The sequence below is a fragment of the Bubalus bubalis genome, chromosome 16, assembly GCF_019923935.1.
Source record: "Bubalus bubalis isolate 160015118507 breed Murrah chromosome 16, NDDB_SH_1, whole genome shotgun sequence".
Classification (NCBI taxonomy): Eukaryota; Metazoa; Chordata; class Mammalia; order Artiodactyla; family Bovidae; genus Bubalus; species Bubalus bubalis.
Window position 1 is genome coordinate 9,896,930 of NC_059172.1, and position 18,278 is coordinate 9,915,207.

General features: G+C 54.9%; 1 protein-coding gene across 5 annotated transcripts in view; it reads right to left on the reverse strand.

Annotated features, from left to right (window-relative positions):
• TSPAN18 (tetraspanin 18) overlaps nucleotides 1–18,278 on the reverse strand; it is a 211,407-nt gene that overhangs the window by 22,611 nt on the left and 170,518 nt on the right. For 2 of the 5 annotated variants that reach the window (XM_025266176.3, XM_025266179.3), the window contains 3 exons: nucleotides 9,475–9,543; nucleotides 4,240–4,312; nucleotides 1,808–2,002 (listed from right to left, as the gene is read on the reverse strand). In XM_025266176.3, the coding sequence (XP_025121961.1) occupies nucleotides 1,808–2,002; nucleotides 4,240–4,302 (258 nt within the window). In that variant the 5' untranslated portion in view covers nucleotides 4,303–4,312; nucleotides 9,475–9,543. Of the gene's footprint in view, nucleotides 1–1,807; nucleotides 2,003–4,239; nucleotides 4,313–9,467; nucleotides 9,544–18,278 lie in introns of all 5 variants that reach the window. The other 3 variants (XM_025266177.3, XM_025266181.3, XM_025266180.3) reach the window with 3 other exon arrangements.

An 18,278-nucleotide genomic window follows, 5' to 3' on the forward strand; every position in this document is an offset into this window, starting at 1 on the left:
TTGAACCACTTGAGTGCATTCCAGGTGAGGAGCCTCTGGACCAGTCCCTCTGAGACAGCAGACCTGGGTCCAAGCGTCCCCTGCCTTTGACCTGCACTGTGACCTCGGGTTGTGTGCCTTAGGCTTGTGACAGAGAGGAGAGTGGAGGGGACTGGACGAGAGGGAAGGGGAGGAGGAGAGGGGAGGCAGGGGAAGTCAAGGAAGTGGGGGGAAGGGAGAGAGGGGCAGAGACAAGGGGGCGTCTAGGAGAAGGAGAAGGAAGGGCAGCAGGAACAGAAACCAAGGGATCAAGAGGAAGGCAGAGAGAGAGACAGGGAGACAGAAGTGGAGGAAGAGCTAGAAAAGAAGGGGAGAAGCAGACATGATGAGACTGGAGGGAGACCACAGAGGAGGACGCGGAGAGAGGGGAGACTTTAAGGTTTGGTGCGCAGACCGGCCACAACCAGGATATAAGTCTCTCTCTGGGGAGAGCTGCAGCCAGTCCCCTCCTGGGTCTCAGCCTTCTCCCCTAGGCACTGGGGAGAGCGATGCCTCCTCCAGCTGGCAGGCTCTGAAGGAGCCACTTAACTGGAGAGGGCTTGTGAGGCCCCCAGGTTGCTCCTGGCCCAGAGCGCCAGCGTGGTTTCTATCTTGGCTTCAGAGATGAGCCCGTTCATGCTGGATGAGCCCCAGACACCGAGGTGCAGGGTGGGCGGGGGATGGTGGGTTTGGTGTGTCCTGGGACCGTCCTCAGATCCTTTCAGAGTCCTAGGCTCCCCAAGCCCAGACCGCCGGCACCACTGGACACTGCACAGAGCTGTCCACCAGGGGGCGCTAGACGCCTTGCGAGGACGCATCGCTGACCGGCCCACGCCTCCCTATCACTTAACTCCTGACCCACCCGCCGGCTCGTGAGGCGCGTTTGCAAGTTGGCCCAGCTGCACAGCCAAGGTGGGCTGTTTTTAACTTCCCTTCCGGCAAGATTGCGCTCAACCCAGTTTTCCTAACCCTAAAGGCACAGGACCTGGGAGGGGAGGAAGCCCCATCACCAAGGCCAGACAAGTAAGGAGAGAAAGGGCCGCAGTCCATGTGAATACAGAGAGCCCGAGAAACGGAACATCCACTGCTGGTCTCGTTTGACTCCCGTCTACAGCCGTGTGAGTTGGCCTCTCACTTCACCAGCAGATGCTAAAGCTCAGAGAGGTTAAGAAACTAAACCAGAGTCACACTGTTTGTTATGAGACGGAGCAGGTCGCACACACAAACCCAGCTCATCCTCCTGGGCTCGCCCGCCCTGCACCGCCCCCCCCCCCCCACACCCCCCAAGACTATGGATGGTCACTCAGCCCTCGATGTACCTATAGCACGAGTGGATCACGTGGTCAGCAGGTCAAAGACCATTCATTTAATGAATAAAGGACCTACCGAGATCATATCACTTCCATTTTAGAAGGGGAAATGTGAAAGCTGAATGATTTATCCTATAGCGATCTTCGCTCTGTTATCACGGAGTTGTATATTTGAGTTCTCAGAAGCAAGCAAGTCGAAAAGCATCACAAGTCAGTGCTCTCAGCTGACCCTGCTGTGGGGAAGCCTGGCCGTTCGGACCTGGAGGCCGAGGCCACCGCGCGCCTGGGGGCGGCTCACCCAGGCGGCAGGCACGGGGCCAGCATGGATGCATATGGCAAGGGTTGGTGGCTCTCCCGCCCCTGGAGGCCAGCCTACCTGGCTCAGACCCCAGTGTGAGTCCCCCCTAGTGTGGGTGCAGGGCTGTATCCACCCCCCTCCCCAGGGCACCCATGGGTGGGGTGGGGGATGGGATACTCACAAACAGCAGCAGACACTTGTTCTCCCGGACGGCCCCGCAGCAGCCCAGGAAGCCAAGCAGAAAAAGCAGGCCCCCCATGGCCAGGAGGATGTAGGCGCCCGTGATGAGCAGGGGGTTGGCGGCCACGATCTCCCGGAAGCCGGTGGGGTCCACCATGACCCAGATGCCGATGCCCAGCAAGCAGGCCCCGCCCAGCTGCTCCCCGGGGCCAGGTGGGAGCACGGGGAAGACACGGGGAGACATGGTGGTTAGACACCCCACACACACACACCAGCTCCCTGCTCGAGGCCCTGGGGCAGAGGTGCTAAGTGAGCTGGGCAGAGACTCCATCTATTTTCCTCTGTTTTGAACTTCTCTCCTTAACTCTGACCTAGGGTGCATCACGCATCCTGCAGAGCCCATCTTTGACCAACACTCTACTTTGGGCTGCGAGGAACCATGTCCTGTAGAGTCTATCCGCCACGTTCATAGTCTCCTTAAGTGTTAGAGCCACTGGGCACTGAGGTCGTTCAGTCCAACCCTCTGATTCCATGCTGAGCCCCAGAGGGGGCCAACAATCCGCCGAAGGTCACACAGTAGGTTCACAGCAGAGCCAGGGCTGAGCCCCAGGTCCTCCTGACTCCAGCCCCAAGATGCTCCCCAAGTTCGTGAACGTGCTCTGACACCTATGCTGGGAAAACACAGACCGAAGCCATCCTGGTTGTCCGCAAAGGAGCTCTCAGTCGGGGCAGGCTCCCCACTCTCAAATCCGCCCCTAGAAAGCCTTCTTGTTCATGACTTCCTCTCCACGGTCCGCCTCTCCATGCTTCACTGATCTCTGGAGACAGGCAGCTTAGTCCAGAGAAAGGGCTGTGCCATGCGTTCGCTGTGAGACCTTGGTCAAGCGCCTTAACCTCTCTGAGCCCTAGCTTCCTCATGGTTAGACGAAGATACCGTTTCCCACCTCCCAAGGACCTGAAGATGCCTAGCAGGGTTCAACAGACATCATTCCATTGGTCTTGGGCACAGACCAGTCTTGGAAACAGATCTGTTGCAGGAGAAATCATCTGGCATCATGGACTTTAAAGACTGGGAAGTGCTTGAAATCTCCGTGTGGTGGGAAGACCAGAGGAATGATGCAAAATGATGCAGAACTGCCTGCTCACAGACAGGGTCTGTAAGCAGGGGAAGAGCTGGATGGTTTGGGGCAAAAGATGGTCCTTTCAGATGCAGTGGGGGGAGGGGTGGGGCGCAGAGGCCCGGGGGACCTGGGCGCAGCCAACAACAGAAGCAACATTTTGCCGTCTGCTGTGGCCTGCCTTTCTCCCTGGTTTCTCCACAAAACCTCCAGGAAAACCTGTGTCCCTTCCTCACGGCTGTTGGAGGTTTGGGAGTTTAACAATTGCATGCTGAGTTCTGCTTCAAGGGGGGCTCAGGCACACACTGAGCAGCCCAGGGTCATCCCAGTTGGAAGTTGGGTCTAGAATTCAAGTCTGTGGGGTTGCCTGCTCTTCAGAATTAGGGGCAGGGGAAGGAAATCCAGGAAAGTTGCTGAAGTGTACACAGAATAGATGGAGACAGACAGACAGACGGAGTCAGTCTTGACCGGAAGGGGCCTCTCCTTCCTAGTGACCCTGCCCTGGCAGACTTCAGTGGGTCTTTACTCATCCAGGTCTTGGCTGCACTAAGGTCAAAGGTTGAGGTGGGGTCACATGATGAGCATGGCTCTGCTCCCGGGAGAGGCCATAGGTCTGAGTAGAGCAGGTGGGCTGTGGCAGGGTGCTGGCCTGGCCCCCTGAGCCCTTGGGCACTCTGTCCTTTCATGTATAGAATCCATAAGTTGGATGGAGCCGATACATTCCAGGCACTTCCTAAACCAATCTTGCTTCATTTTCAAAGAATCTGTTGAGGTGGAAGATTAAGGGATGACAATACCGAGGTTCAGGGAGGCGGTATATGTTGTAGATGACACAGCGGGTGAGGTGCAGAGCTGGGCTGTGAACCCAGATGTCTCAGACCCGGAGAGGTTTCAGACTGCATCAGACTGCATCACATCCACTCTGCTCCGCTGTCCACAACTGCTCAGGGGGTCAGGGCTTCGTGGCGGCTCCTGCTACCTCTGATCATCTCCACCTTCCTTTTCACCTCAACTCGCTAAGAGGGATCAGACCCCAGGATAGTAGCCGGGGCTAAAGCCTCTGCCCCCTTTCTTTTAGAACAGCTGAACTATCCCGGGGCTGTGCAAAACGTCTCTCCTGCGATGGCAGGCTCTCCGAGTGGGGTGGGCACTACTCGTGGTCTCCCCACCACAAACCCCCAACAAGGCAGGTAGGGCAGCTTCTAGCACCAGCCCCTGGACCTCAGCCCAACGTGACTCCTCCCAAGCATCAGTCAGTTCCCCCCACCCTGCAGAGGCCGGGGGAGAACCCCAGACACGTTCCAGGAATACTCACAAATATGAAGAAATTGAACACGAACATCAGATACTTCATGCAGCTCAGACAGTCGCCTTCCATGGTGATCCTGCTGCAAAACAGCAAGGCCCCTTCAGCCCTCTCGCTGGGGGACCCCATCCAGAAAGAACCCTTGCCCGTCCTCCGACTCCTCCCCCTCGGGGTGTCCCAGCGGCCAGTCTGCCTCTGGAGCCGATAGGGGAAGAGAACAGTTGATCACAGTTTCCTCATCACAGGGCTTTGTCCTGGGGGCTGGAGTTAGGAATGAGGACTTGTGACCCAGCCAGCCTGGGTTCTCTACCATTCATGTGCTGCGTGGTCTCAGGCAAACGGGGGCTTCCCAGGTGGCGCTATTGGTAAAGAACCCACCTGCCAATGCAGGAGACATAAGAGATGAGGGTTCAGTCCCTGGGTTGGGAAGATCCCCTGGAGGAGGGAAGGCCAACCCACTCCAGTACTCTTGCCTGGAGAATCCCATGGACAGAGGAGCCTGGCAGACTATGGTGCATAGGGTTGCAAAGAGTCAGACACGACTGCAGCGACTTAGCACGCACGCATTCACTCAGGCAGATGACGTCACCTCTCTCAGTCCTGCTTGCTCCAAGTTGAAAAGGGAGATTAAAAACAGAAGCTTCCTCCCCAGCGGTTTTGGGAGGATTAACTGGAATAACGCATAAACATGCTTAGCACCACGGGGCGGACGCTCAGAGGTATGACGTCATGATGTTACTTAATTGCAGGCGTGAGCCTTCCGTTTGATAGATGAGAAACTAAGGCTCAGAGCCGTGAGGGACTTGCGGAGGTCATGGAGCAGGAGCAGGACCCAGGCCTGACAAACTTCCTGCCACCCCACATGCCCTCTGACCAGAAGGCCCTGCCCCCGGGGGGAAGCGGTGTTACAGGGAAAGAGCTGCTGGCGCTTCCTGGGGCCTCAAGGCCCCAGACACTCACCCAACCTGACCACCTCCATCATGAGACCTACAGCATCCCACCTCCCCCTGGAGCCTCCCTGGTCCCTATGGACTCGTCAGCACGTCCATGGTAGCCGGACGGATCACTGAATACAATTCTATTCTGCCAGCATTTTTTGTGCAACGACTTGATGCCAGGCACTACAGCTTGAAAACAAGCCTTCCCCTGTGCCTGGGGGAAGCAGATGGCATCTGCTGTTACAAGTCAGCCTTCAAGGTGCACATAAGTCATGGTCCTGCTCAGTACACCATATTCAGTATTCCCAGGCTTGCTTTCTGACAGCCCTGGGCAGAGGACGGCAGGCCCAGGAGGATCCTTGTTCCAGGCCCTGGCTTTCCAGCAGCCAGCAGAAGGCTGAGATGCAGTGGGGACCTGTGGGTGTGGCAGGCCTGTGTAGCTAGCATCTCTAGGTCCATGCCATGCCCATCAGTTGTTAAACTGTCATCCCTGGCAATTGATCATCCTTTTCTCTTGCATCATCTCCAAGCCCAGGCTCTCTACCTCCAGAACAGGTCCCCAGACCAAGCCAGCCACCCTCGTCCAGCTCCTCCATCTCTGATCTTCTAGAAGCAGCATCTAACCTGTGTCTAAACGCAACAGTTCCAAGCAGGGTCTCTGAAGCCAGACACACCTAGGCTCAGACCCTGGCTCTTCACACCTCTCTACCTCTGTGTCTGGTAAATGATGGAACCTCTTAGAGCCTCAGTTTCTTCATCCATGTAAGTGGGTATTTAGGACCTACATCGTGGCATGTCGTGAGGATTAAATGAGACATCCTACTTCAGGGCTCCCCACAGAACCTGCTTCAGCGAGGGGTGGACAGCTCTTACCAGGAACACACATCTGCTGACACCCCGTGCTCCTCGGACAGGGGGAAGAAGACAGGAAAGAGCAGTCACTGAGGACAGAGTCCTTGCCAGCCACACGCCAGCTCCAGGAAGTGACTGCCCTGAATCTTTCAACAGTGTCATGGGCAGGAAGCACCGTGTTCATTTCAGAGGTGAGGACACTGAGGCTCAGGGCAGCGAGATGGCCTCAACCTCCTGGAGCTTGTGAGTGGGCCCCTCATCCCACTCCCCATCCTGCGCTCTCCCTGTCCCAGGGGCCGGTGATCGGGCAGACAGAAGGGCAGAAGGAGCCCTGGACTGGTAGCCGGGAGCCCCAAGCTCCAGCTCTGCAAGTCACTTCTCTCCACCTCAGCATCTCCAACTGCAAAAAGATGGAGAAGGAGTTTGACGACCTGTGAGCTCCTGCCATCAGGTTATGACTTGGACGGGCCTTTGGAGGGCAGGAGGGACCGCCCCTGTGAGATGCTGAGAGAGTCTGCAGGAGGCAGGGCTCTGGGGCCCTGTCCTCTGCCCACCCAGGCAAAGTCTAGTCCCCAGGGTCGGATCTGGCTTCAGCTGGCTCTGACTGTTTGGCAATTAAGGGGCATAATAAACATAGCAGCTCATAAACGGGCTACCTGTATTTATTATGTATCATGTTCATTAGAGATTACATCTAATGGGCAGCTTGTGGAGTGCTGGGCTCCCAGACGAATGCAATAAAAGAAGACGTGTCTCCTGGGAAGAGCCTCTGACCAAGGTGAAGAAGGGAGAGGGAGAGATGATGTGAGATGGAGGGTGGATGGAGGCAGGGGGTGGGGGGGCCTGGGCCCAGCTCCAGGGCAGGGAACCGAGTGGACAGAGGGCTTGGGAGCCTGATGGAGGACCATGTCCCAGCTTGGCCAGGCCCAGCTGGTGGCCTCAAGCAAGTTCTTGTACTGCGTGCGTCTGCGTTTCCTTGGCTTTAAAATTAGTATAAAATAATGCCTTCCTCATAATGCATGGCCCCACTCCAGTACTTTTGCCTAGAAAATCCCATGGACAGAGGAGCCTGGTAGGCTGCAGTCCATGGGGTCGCTAGAGTCGGACACGACTAAGCGACTTCACTTTCACTTTTCACTTTCATGCATTGGAGAAGGAAATGGCAACCCACTCCAGTGTTCTTGCCTGGAGAATCCCAGGGACGGGGAAGCCTGGTGGGCTGCTGTCTATGGGGTCGCACAGAGTCGGACACGACTGAAGCGACTTAGCAGTAGCAGCATAATGCATGGAAAATACAGAGCACAGAGCTCGGTGCAGGTAGACGGTAACAGCGCAGTGAGCAACATCCAGCTCCCCTGGAGTCTTACTGTGTGCCAAGGAACATGCACAGCCTCATTTAGTCTTCCTAAAGCTCCTGGAGGTAGGCAATGTCATTGCCCTTGCTTCAGGTGAGGGAATTAAGCCTCGGAGGAGTCACTTGTCTAAGGTCGCACAGCATGGACATGCCTGAGCCAGGGTTTGAACCAGGTCTGTCTTAATCTAGAACCACAACTCTTTTTTTTTTTTTAATTACAGTTAATTTTTATTTATTTGGCTGTGCCAGGTTCTAGTTGCAGCACGTGGTATCTTTTAGTCTCTGCATGCAGACTCTCAGCTGTGGTGTGTGGAATCTAGTTCCCTGACCGGGGATTGAACCTGGGCCCCCTGCATTGGGAACATGAAGTCCCAGTTACTGGATGACCAGGAAAGTCCCTGGAACCACAGCTCTTAATCCTAGTTTTCAGTGAATGCTAATCCCCTTGCCACATTCATCCATTTTTCTCCCAAATTCAGGCCTGTCTTCACACCTCCTCTGCCCAAGTACTCAGTCATGTCCAACTCTTTTGCGACCCCATGGACTTTGGCCTGTCAGGCTCCTCTGTCCATGAGATTTCCCAGGCAAAAATACTGCAGCGGGTGGTCATTTTATATGCCAGGCAATCTTCCTGACCCAGGGATTGAACCCGTGTCTCTTGTGGTTCTCACACTGGGTTCCTCTAGGCTAGCAATCTCCTAGAGCCATTTTCAGGATTTTAGGTAACATCTCAGAAATCATCCCCTCAGCACCAGCTAACTCATGGGGCAAGTGTCTTTGGTTTTGGAGCAATTCAACCACCCAGGCTGGGAACCCTATTTCTCGGGTTGTTCAGAAGTCCTATGTACCAGGTACATAGGAGGCCACAGTTAAGAAGAAACATACTTGGTAAATGATGACTTGGTAAAGGCAGTGCTGTTTGGCCAAAAAAGTCCTTTAAAACTTGGGGCCCAGAAACATGAAATGCAAGAGTCGGTATCAGAGGCAAACTTGACCTTGTGCGTGCGTGATCAGTTATTCGGTCGTGTCCAACTCTTCGCGACCCCATGGACTGTAGCCCACCAGGCTCCTCTGTCCATGGAATTTTCCAGGCAAGAATTCTGGTGTGGGTTGCTATTGCCTTCTCCAGGGGAACTTCCTGACCCAGGGTTCGAGCCTGCATCTCTCACGTCTCCTGCACTGTGTGCTTATTCGCTCAGTCATGTCTGACCCTTTGCCACCAGGCTTCTCTGTCCCTGGGAGGGTTGCCATTTCCTACTCCCATCTCCTGCATTGGTCTCCTGCATTGGTAGGCGGATTCTTTACCACTGCACCATTCATGAACTCAAATCTCACAGGTGCTGGGAAGGCAGTTGAGGTGCTGTGGACCTGGCTGCCCTTCCACGAGGGTGCCTGCTCCTGGGTGAGCCTGAGTGGGAGCTGTGGACTTGCTGCCATGGGTCTCATAGTCTCAAGGCTCTTGTGCCTGTCACAGCGTCCCCTGCTCCGGGACACTGAGGCTTCCCGGCTCATGCAACTGGCTGTTTCATGTATGACAAAGCCAAACGTAGAACTATAATGTGACACTTCTGTCTGTGTAATAACTGGTTTAGAGTCCAGCCCTTGCATAACTTACGTCACCGTGGAAATGGGAAAACAGACTGCAAAAGGGAAAGGAGGTGTAGCCAAGTTACAAAACCAATTAGTGAGGGGTCTGGGCCTGGAGACCCGTTTCTTAAAGCCTAGGCCAGTGCCTGTGGCTATTCTCCATTTTACTTATTTCTTTTGGTGGCACACACCTGCCCATATTAGAGTGTTCCCAGCGTCCAGAGCAGTGTCTGGCACGTGTAAGTCCTCAATTTCTCTGGATGAAGGAATGAATGGAGAGTGGGGAAAGAGAAAACAGACAGAAAGAACAATAGAGACTCAGTAAATCAGAGAGATCGGCAAAGCCAGGAAGAGAGGGGAAGATGGAGAAAGACAAGGTGAGGTATGGGGAACGAGAGACGGCAGGAAGAGGTCCAGGAAAGGGCAGACTGACAGCTTATGGGGAGACGGGGTGGAGTCAGGGATACAGCAGGTGCAGGGAGAGGGCACGGGGAGCAGTTACTGACTCGTCACCTGGACAGTTCTTCCGACGTCAGCAGGACAGCGTCTCCTGGTCAGTCTCCCTTATTGGTCCAGCTTGTCCTATAAGAGAAAATACTCAATTACTCTAGAAATAAGGAGCATCCACTTTCGAGAAGCTGCACATGAACACCTGCCCGCCCTTCGGACACACACATTCAGGGCAAGTGCCTTGCTGATCTGGGCCCATTAGTGCTGATGAAAAGCTCTCGGCACCTGGGGCCCTGCAGCTGGGGAGGCCCGCACACTGCGCCCGCCTTCTGCCCGCATGGCAGCTGCCGGGTGCCCTCGTTGGGGCTGCAAGGGGAACCTCATCTCCAAGAGACTCGCGGTTTCTAGCATAGGCTTCATCCCTGCTGACACACTGCTGCATGCGGCAGATGAACGGGAGGAGGGCGGGGGGCCCATACCCTGGGATGCCACCTGGCTGCTCCCTGGGCGTCTGCAGTGATGCCCCAGCAGAGAGAGAGAGAGCCAGCCGGGCCCTGTAAATCAAACACCCTCCCCAGAAACCCTGACTCCCAGGGGGAGAGAAATTTGATGCTGGAAAGGGTTCCTTAGCTTTGCCTAAGGATTTGCCAGAAGGCTCCTTTAGCTTGCCAGCTCCCAGCAGTGGAAATGAGGGTGTGGTTTCAGCAGTCACGGGGGCCCATACGGAGATGCCTGGCCGATCACACGTGTGGGGAATTCCACAGCTGCTCTTGCTCAAACACTGGGCTGGAGGACACTGCCAGGGAAAATCAAGGCCTGGGGTGCTTGGGCTGCACGGGCATCCCCATGGGCAGGAAGCGGGGATTTCTGGGCTTCGGGTACCAGTTCAGATTCCTTTCCAGTCTCATCAGTGGTGGCGGGGGTTGGGCTGTGGACAAAAGATTCCTCTCTGTCCATCCATCCATCCATCCATCCATATACTAGGTTGGCCATAAGATGTTATGGAAAAACCTGGATGAACTTTTTGGCCAACACAACACATCCCTTCCTCTCTCCTTCCATTTTTCCCTCCCTCCATCCATCCACCCATCTACTCTGTGCTGGGTGCTGTGTTAGGGAATAGAGATGCAAATAAGCATGAACTCACACTTGGGTGGTGGTCGGGGTAGGAGATTGGAGGGGGCAAGGGAAGGGCTGACAATAGGGCTGGGGACCACAGGAAGGAGGACAAACTCCCCCGGGGTAACTCCACTGGGGGCAGTTGGGGAGCCTTTAGTTGGGAAGGGGATGGTGCAGGGGAGTAGGTTGAGAGAGAGCGTAGAGGTGGGGATGGGCAGATGGGAAGGAAGGCAGGAAAAGGGGCCTCCCTCTTGGAGCTCTCGGAGGCCCTGGGAGCTGGTACTCTGCCCTAAACATAAACGTGTGGAAAGTTCTTCAGCCACCTTCCTTGGTATCTGCTGTATGGCTTTGGGCTACACGGTTACATGCACGAGCGCATTAGATGGCCAAGAACAAGCCTAGGAAGTAGATATCTTACCATCACCCTCATTTTACAATGGAAACTGAGACCTGGAGAAGGAAGCGACTTGTCCAGCATCACACAGCTAGTAAGTTACGGACCAGGGATCCACATCCAGGAATCAGAATCAAAACTAGCCTTCGTGGACAGGGCTGTACATCCACCCATGTGATTATGGTGAGTCCTCATGATGGCCTTGGAAGGTGGACTATTGCCCCATTTTATAGAAGGAAGTTGAGCCTTAGAAATTTAAGTGGCAAAGCTGAGTATCTGCCTGAGATTTCTAGGCTCTTTCTCCTAGAAACTCCAGGCAAGATGTTAGAAAAGCTATGTTAGGGGCAGGAGTGGGGAAGAGGCCAGAAGCCCAGCCCCATCTGAGCAGTGAGGGGTCCCCTGAAATTGGCCCTGGGGGTGTGGGGAAGGGAGGACATTGTCACTACCAGGCAGGAGCCTGCTACCCAGGTGGGCATCTGCGGTGAGAAACCCCCGGGTCTAGGCAGGGGCCAAGGACGTTTGGGCTGGAACTCTGTCCCAGGGTGGCTTACTGGGCAAGATGAAGCCAATTTCAGTTCCCCTTAAAACTCAGGTTTCTGCAGCCTTAAGAAGGGGAGCTCTAAAGTCTAGTTCAGGGGTTGCATCCCACGCCTGACCTCAGGGCTCCGGGAAGCAGGTGGGGATCATAGTTTTCTCTTATCCCTGTCCTTCCCCTGCCCCATCCCAGCCTGTGTGCCAATATCACCGTTTTCTGCCCAGCATCTCAGGCTGGTGGTTGTCCTGGGTGTGATGTGACCCACCTTCCTCTGGACACTGAGGCTGGGATGAAGGCCTGGGTGATGCAGAAGGCACCCCCCACCCCAGGGGCAGGGAGGAGGTGTTGAACTCCGCATGCATCTCTGACATCTCCTGCCCTCCTTTTTGCCAGGATGCCCCCTCCCCAGCTGTTTTCTGACACAGCGGAGATCTGCTCTAAGGGGAAAGGATGGCCTGGGAGAGGCCCGCCCCGCTCAGCCGTCACCGCTGCCTCTGCATAGCCTGGGACGGCCCCTGCCTCGGCCAGCTCCCTGGAGGCCTTCGGAAAGGTACTGCCCTCCCTGAGATGCTGGGTTCTCCTCTGAAAACTATGATTCTCAACTTTGAAGCCGGAGGGGGTTGTAAGAATTTGTGCTGTGAGGCACACGAAAATGAAGCGATATGACGTGAAAACACTTGGAGAACTGCAAAGCACTGCTCCCAGGAGGAGATAGTATTATCAGCATCCTCATATATTGGAACTAGGTGGATGCCCAGACCATGTTCGCCAGTTATCCATGGGGGTGGGTGTGGGGCAGACCGTGGACATCTGGCTTGGTCAGGAGGGATATATATATATATATATCTTTCCTTTTAGTGGCCCCAAAGTCAAATTTGTTGCTCCAATTTTGTGATAACTGAACCTCATAATAACTGGTAGTATTAAGCATTTACCATGTATCAGACTCTGCTAAGCATTTCTCCCACATTCTTTTATTCAGTCTTCATATAGGAGGTGGGTATCATTGTTAACCCATTTTACAGATGAGGAAACTGAGGCTCAGAGGATATAATTAACTGGCCTGGAATTTTAATCACGTTTAGTAAGACTTGGCTATGAGTCAAGCCTAAGTCTGCTAGACTCCAAACCAGAGCTTCCGATAAGGTCCATGGACTTGGCTTGCCAGCAAGAAGGAGTGCGATGCCTCAGTCTCTAAAGTTTCTGGCCCAGTGCTGTCAGCCCAGAGTCAGGCAACCAGGCGAGCGCGTCCCAGGGATCGGCTAGCATCCTCCCCCGTGCCAGCTGCAGGCCTCTGGGGGATGACCCCGTCCTGCCATCCCGTGACAGATGGGAGCCCCGAGGCCCAGAGAGGGGCAGACGCGGGCGAGGTCAGGCAGCGCTGCTGTGTTCTCCTCTGCAGGCGCCAGCCTGGGCCAGACAGCTGTATTCATCTTCCCTCTCCCACTGCCCCGAGACGGCCACTCAGTTCCATCTGCGCGGAGCAGGCCCAGGAGCGGTTCTTTGATGAAGAAGAACAGCTCAGTTCATAAATCACTCCTTTTATTTTCACTGCCTCTACCCCCCCCGGGCGTGCTTTCTGGAGAGAGGGAAAAGAAAGCACGTGGACAGACAGGGCAAAACCCCCATCGGAGGAAGCAAAGGTAGGTCTGCTTTGGGCTGGTGGGAGCCAAGAAACGTCTTGTTTTCACTCCTGCCAGGTGAGGGCCTGTGGTGCAGGGCGGAGCCTCTGGGAGTCCCAGGGGAACAGCCTCACCTGGGTCTCAACCAGTGCCCTTGCCTCCAGCAAGCTGGGGGGCCTGGGCCAGCCTCCTCATCACCTGAGCCTCCATGGATGGCTTCACCTTTGAGACGGGCATTCTCACACCTAACTCCCAGGCTCAGTGCGTGGATTCAAAGAGATAGTGTCGGTAAAAGCACTTTAGCGTTCCTTCCTTCCTGTGTGTTTATGCCAGCACTGGGCTGGGTCCAAGACACAGAGGCCAGCAGCTTCCCTCCTGCAAGGACTCGAGTCTCCTGAGAATTAATAACCTGCTACTCAGAACTGTTAACAGCCACAGGGACCACGAGCATGCCGGGCAGGAAGGGAAACTAGCATTGACTGACTGCCTTAGGGGTGACAGGAGGTGCGACAGGGCAGCCTGGAAGCCTGGGGGCCCTGTGTGTGGGGAGCACACACGTTTTTGTTGGCAGGGACCAACATTTTTGAGCCTCAGTGATGCTGCTGGGCATTGCAGCCTGGGCATTTACCTATGAGTGACCTTACTTGATCCTCCAAAGAGATCTGCAAATTAGATGAATTGCCATTGTTCCCTTTTACAGAAGAGGAAACTAAGGCCCCAAGGGGCTTGAAAACCCTTAGAGCCAGAACTGACTCAAGTCTGCCCGACTCTAGGACCCCTGTGTTCCTTCTTCAGGACCTGGGACTCAGGCTTAGGGGAAAAAAAAAAAAGCAAGGCAGTATTTCCCTGGCAGTCCAATGGTTAAGACTCCACCCTTCCGGCCACGGGTTTGATCCCTGGTTACAGAACGAGAGCCCATGTGCTGAGCGGTCTGGCCAAAAAAGAAAAAAAAAAAGTAATGACTTGGGGCTGAGACTTGCTGGAATAACGATGATGCTTGTCATCAGGTTCCAAGCCGAAGTGGGAGGAATTTATTTGCTTTCTGGTGGTGTTTGCTGTGCTTCATCTCTAGACAGACGGTCTCATAAGCAATTGGCCCCAGATCCTGGCGTACTTGGTGAATGGCACAGACATGGGGACATGGACACAGCTGATGGGGGGTAACATCTAATTAGGCTCCTGAAGGCAGAGCCTGTGGTGGATGTATCAGATCCTGAGTGACAGCCTTCCCCGGCCCTGCACTCACTGACTCTTGAATGTCGAGGAAGCAGAGTGGCTGCAGCGTCTTGGAGAGCACAGTCTCTGATCTGGGAGCTGAACCAGCTCTGGGCACTCTGTGTTCCTGCCACGAGCCCTCTGCTCTGCCTTCGGAGGATCTTCAGAGAAGGAAGACTTAGTGACTCCAATTCTCTCTTTTCACACCTGGGGCATGTTGAGGCCCAGAGAGGGGCAGGGTCTGGTCCACAGTCACACAGCAGGGCAAGAACTAGGAACTCCTGATTTTAAGCCCCCTGCTCTGCCCACATGGGGCTAGTGGTAAAGAAGCCACCTGCTGATGCAAGAAATTTAAGAGATGTGGGTTTGATCCCTGGGTTGGGAAGATCCCCTGGAGAAAGAAATGGCTACCCACTCTAGTGTTCTTGCCTGGAGAATCCCATGGACAGAGGAGCCTGGCAGGCTGCAGTCCATGGGGTCGCAAAGAGTCAGACACCGCTAAAGAGACTTAGCAGCACACACACTCTTTCCATCATTCAAGGCAGCCTCCTGAGACTAACATCTTAATTTATTTTGACTTCGGAGAGCATTTTACACACACTATTTCTCAATCACCCGGGAGATAGGCACTCCTGCTTTATAGAAGAGGAAACTGAGGCCTGCAGAGATGAAACCCCTGGCCTGAGGTTGGGGAAATTTCTGGGGCAACAAAGCAGGATCCCCATCCTTCTGCCCTGGTCATCCTTCAGAGGCGTGGCCCGGGGACTCTGGGCGGTCGGTCCCCAGAGTGGCCCTTGCTACAATCCTTGTCTCCTGCCCCTCGGACCTGACCTGGACTCAGAACCACAGAAGGCGCTCATCTCTGACAGTTCCTGGGACGGGGCCATGGCTCCATCTTCTTGTCTTTGCACTTGGGACAACTCCGTGCAAAGGCCTCTGGGAAGGCTCTGCACCCTCCACCAAAGGCGGGTAGGCAGCCTGGCTGCTTCCGTGGAATTCAGAGAGCATCTACCCCAGGGCCTGCGGGATGGGCAAAGAACAAACTCCCTCCCAGACAAACATTATTCTTGTGGTAGCATTTCATTCATGTAGACTGTCTCTCATTCATTCTCCGTTTAGTGAGCACTACAGGTCTTTGGAGTAACCCACAGCCCTGTGGGACGAGGTGCTGGGAAGTGTCACTGTGTCCCCAGACTCTGGCAACGATCTTCCCCATGTGGGTTCTCCCTGCCCGGCCTGGCTCACGTGTGGCTTCTGGTAACACCTCTACTTCCCCTCCTTGAGTCCCCGTATTCTCCAGGGCACCTCCTGGAAGCTTGTATTAAGCTTTGTGCTACCCAGAGCCTGCATCTAGTTAACTCTTACTGTATATCTGGCCTTGAACTAACAGCATGCAGATCCTCACAAGAGTCCTAGGCGGTGGGTCTGCTCCCCCACTGACCTGTGATTGAACTGGGCTCAGGGACAGTGAGCAGCCTGCCTTAGGGATTCCCCTGGCCTGATCCTAAAGTTAAGCTCTTTCCCTCCACCCCTGCATAAAATAAGATACATGGAATTAAGCCAATTATATTAAATAATGTTATCAAAATATTTTCAAAATGTTTGTAATATGCAAATACTTCTTTATTAACTCATTAAATCCAAGACCTAGTGATAAGTTTGACAGGTATTGTAATTTCAAAAGATCTGCAACAGTTCAGGGGCGATGTGAAAATATCTGCTTCCACCTATTGATGGCAATATTACGAGTACAGCTAATAATACTACTGCTTGTTGCCTGAGCTCACAGAGGACGAGATGGTCCGATGGTGTCACTGACTCAATGGACCTGAGTTTGAGCAAACTCCGGGAGATGGTGAAGGACAGGGAAGCCTGGTGTGCTGCAGTCCACGGGGTCGAGAAGAGTTGGACACGACTGAGCAACTGAACGACAACAACAATAGTAAGAGGATATGCTCAATGTCAGGTAAATGTTAGTGAAAGTAAAGAGATAATGTTCCCCCAAGCTCGCCAGTTTCTCGAGTTCCATGTGATCTGTGGACCCTGGGACGGGAAGTCCTGCCTTAGACGTAGATCATCCCTGACGGTGATGCCCTCCCGGTCTGTAGCTCATTAATCCAGTTTGTTACTTCTGATCTCTATCCCCCCCAGACAGAGGCTGCCCTCTCCCCTCAGCCCCTGCCGCCAGCAGAGGGGCAGCGAGTTTACAGCAGGAGCAGGTGGGACCACAGGGGCAGGGCAGAGGCGGGGGGGTGGGATGGAAGAATCAGAATCCTAAACTGACCGTAGCTGAATGTGGCCGCCTTCCCGCTGGGAGCAGACCCAGCCAGCTGGGGTGGAAGGGGCGGCCAGGGAGCCAGCCTGTCTGAGAAGCCCCTGGGGAATTTGTTAATAAGCCCTCGAACTTCCAGGCTCCAGCCCTGAGATTTGGATTCTGCGTTTTCCAGGAGGGCCTACCCCTAGGCCTTTCCTTTGGATCCATCCTGGGGGCGTCTACACTGTCAGGTTCAAAGACCTCAAGGTGAGAGTCCCTCCTCCCCCCTCAGCTCTATCTGGGAGGCTGGGGCCCCAGGCCGGCTGAAAATCATGCTCCCCAAATCTAGAAGGGTATCGGTGCAACCAGCCAATGGCCGTCTTAGACATAGATCATCCCTGGCAGTGACGCCCTCCCTGTCTGTAGCTCATTAATCCAGTTTGTTACTGCTGATCTCCATCCCCCCCGCGCCCCTCCCCCTCTCCCCCCCAGACAGAGGATGCCCTCTCCCCTCAGCCCCTGCCCCCAGCAGAGGGGCAGCGAGTTTACAGCAGGAGCAGGTGGGGCTGCAGGGGCAGGGCAGAGGCGGGGGGCTGCCGTTCGGTGCCCAGCATCCCTCCTCCATCACCGTGGGCAGCCGCAGCCCAGGTTCCCCGACATAACCCAGCATCCAGCACGTGGCTCCTGGCCTCCTCTGGGCCTCCTACTTGCCCCCTCCCCTTCACGGAGAAGCGGACAATGATTCCGCACCACTGGCCTCTGACTGGGACGAGCCAGCACGTGTCTGGAGCGTCTGGAGTGGAGATGTTAATTCTCTGGAAATCTTCCTGCCTTTGGAGACAGCCTGGGGCTGAGATGGGAGGCAGCAGTGGGGTTTAAGAGGGGAGAAAATACAGGAAAGGAGGCGCTTTGAAGACTAGAGAGCAGAGGCCATGTGGAGGTCACAAGGAACTTGCAGGGCTGGCCTCATCCTCTCGGGCTCACTTTCCTAAAGGGGCATCACGGGATGAGGTGGGGTGGGGAATGGGCCATTTTATGGGTGGCTGGTGCCTCCATGCCAGCTGGAAAGGGGGCTGCCCTGGAAAGTGACTCAGAGTCACCCTCATCCCACAGCCGAGGAGACTGGCATCCAGAGAGCAAGGGGACACAGCAGAGTCACGGCTGGACAGCACAGCCCAGGCTCCCAGCCTGGGTGCTCCCTGCCGTATGCTGGGGGCCCGGTCTCAAAACCCATCCCAGGCAACTCCCAGGTAGACTCACACTGGGATTGGAGGGGACAGGGAGCACTGGACACGTCCTCAGAATTTACCATCGCTGGCAGACCTTCCCATCAGGTATGACCCTTTGGTGGCCGGGGCTGTGTCTCCCACTTTCTCGGAGTCCCCTTAGCACAAACAGGGGTGGTTGATGTTCAGTTGCTAAGTCGTATCCAATTCTTTGCGACTCCATGGACCGTACCTTGCCAGGCTCCTCTGTCCATAAGATTTCCCAGGTAAGAATACTGGAGTGGGTTGCCATTTCCTCCTCCAGGGGATCTTCCCAACCCAGGGATTGAACCTGCTTCTCCTGCGTTGGCAGGCAGACTCTTTACCGCTGAGCCACCAGGGAAGCCCCGGGATGGAATATCATCAGTATAATAACTGCTCCTGCTTCACGTGGGCAGAAGCCGTGCTGAACAATGTTCCAACATCTTCTGAAATGAGTGAATTATCCCCAGGAGTACATGGA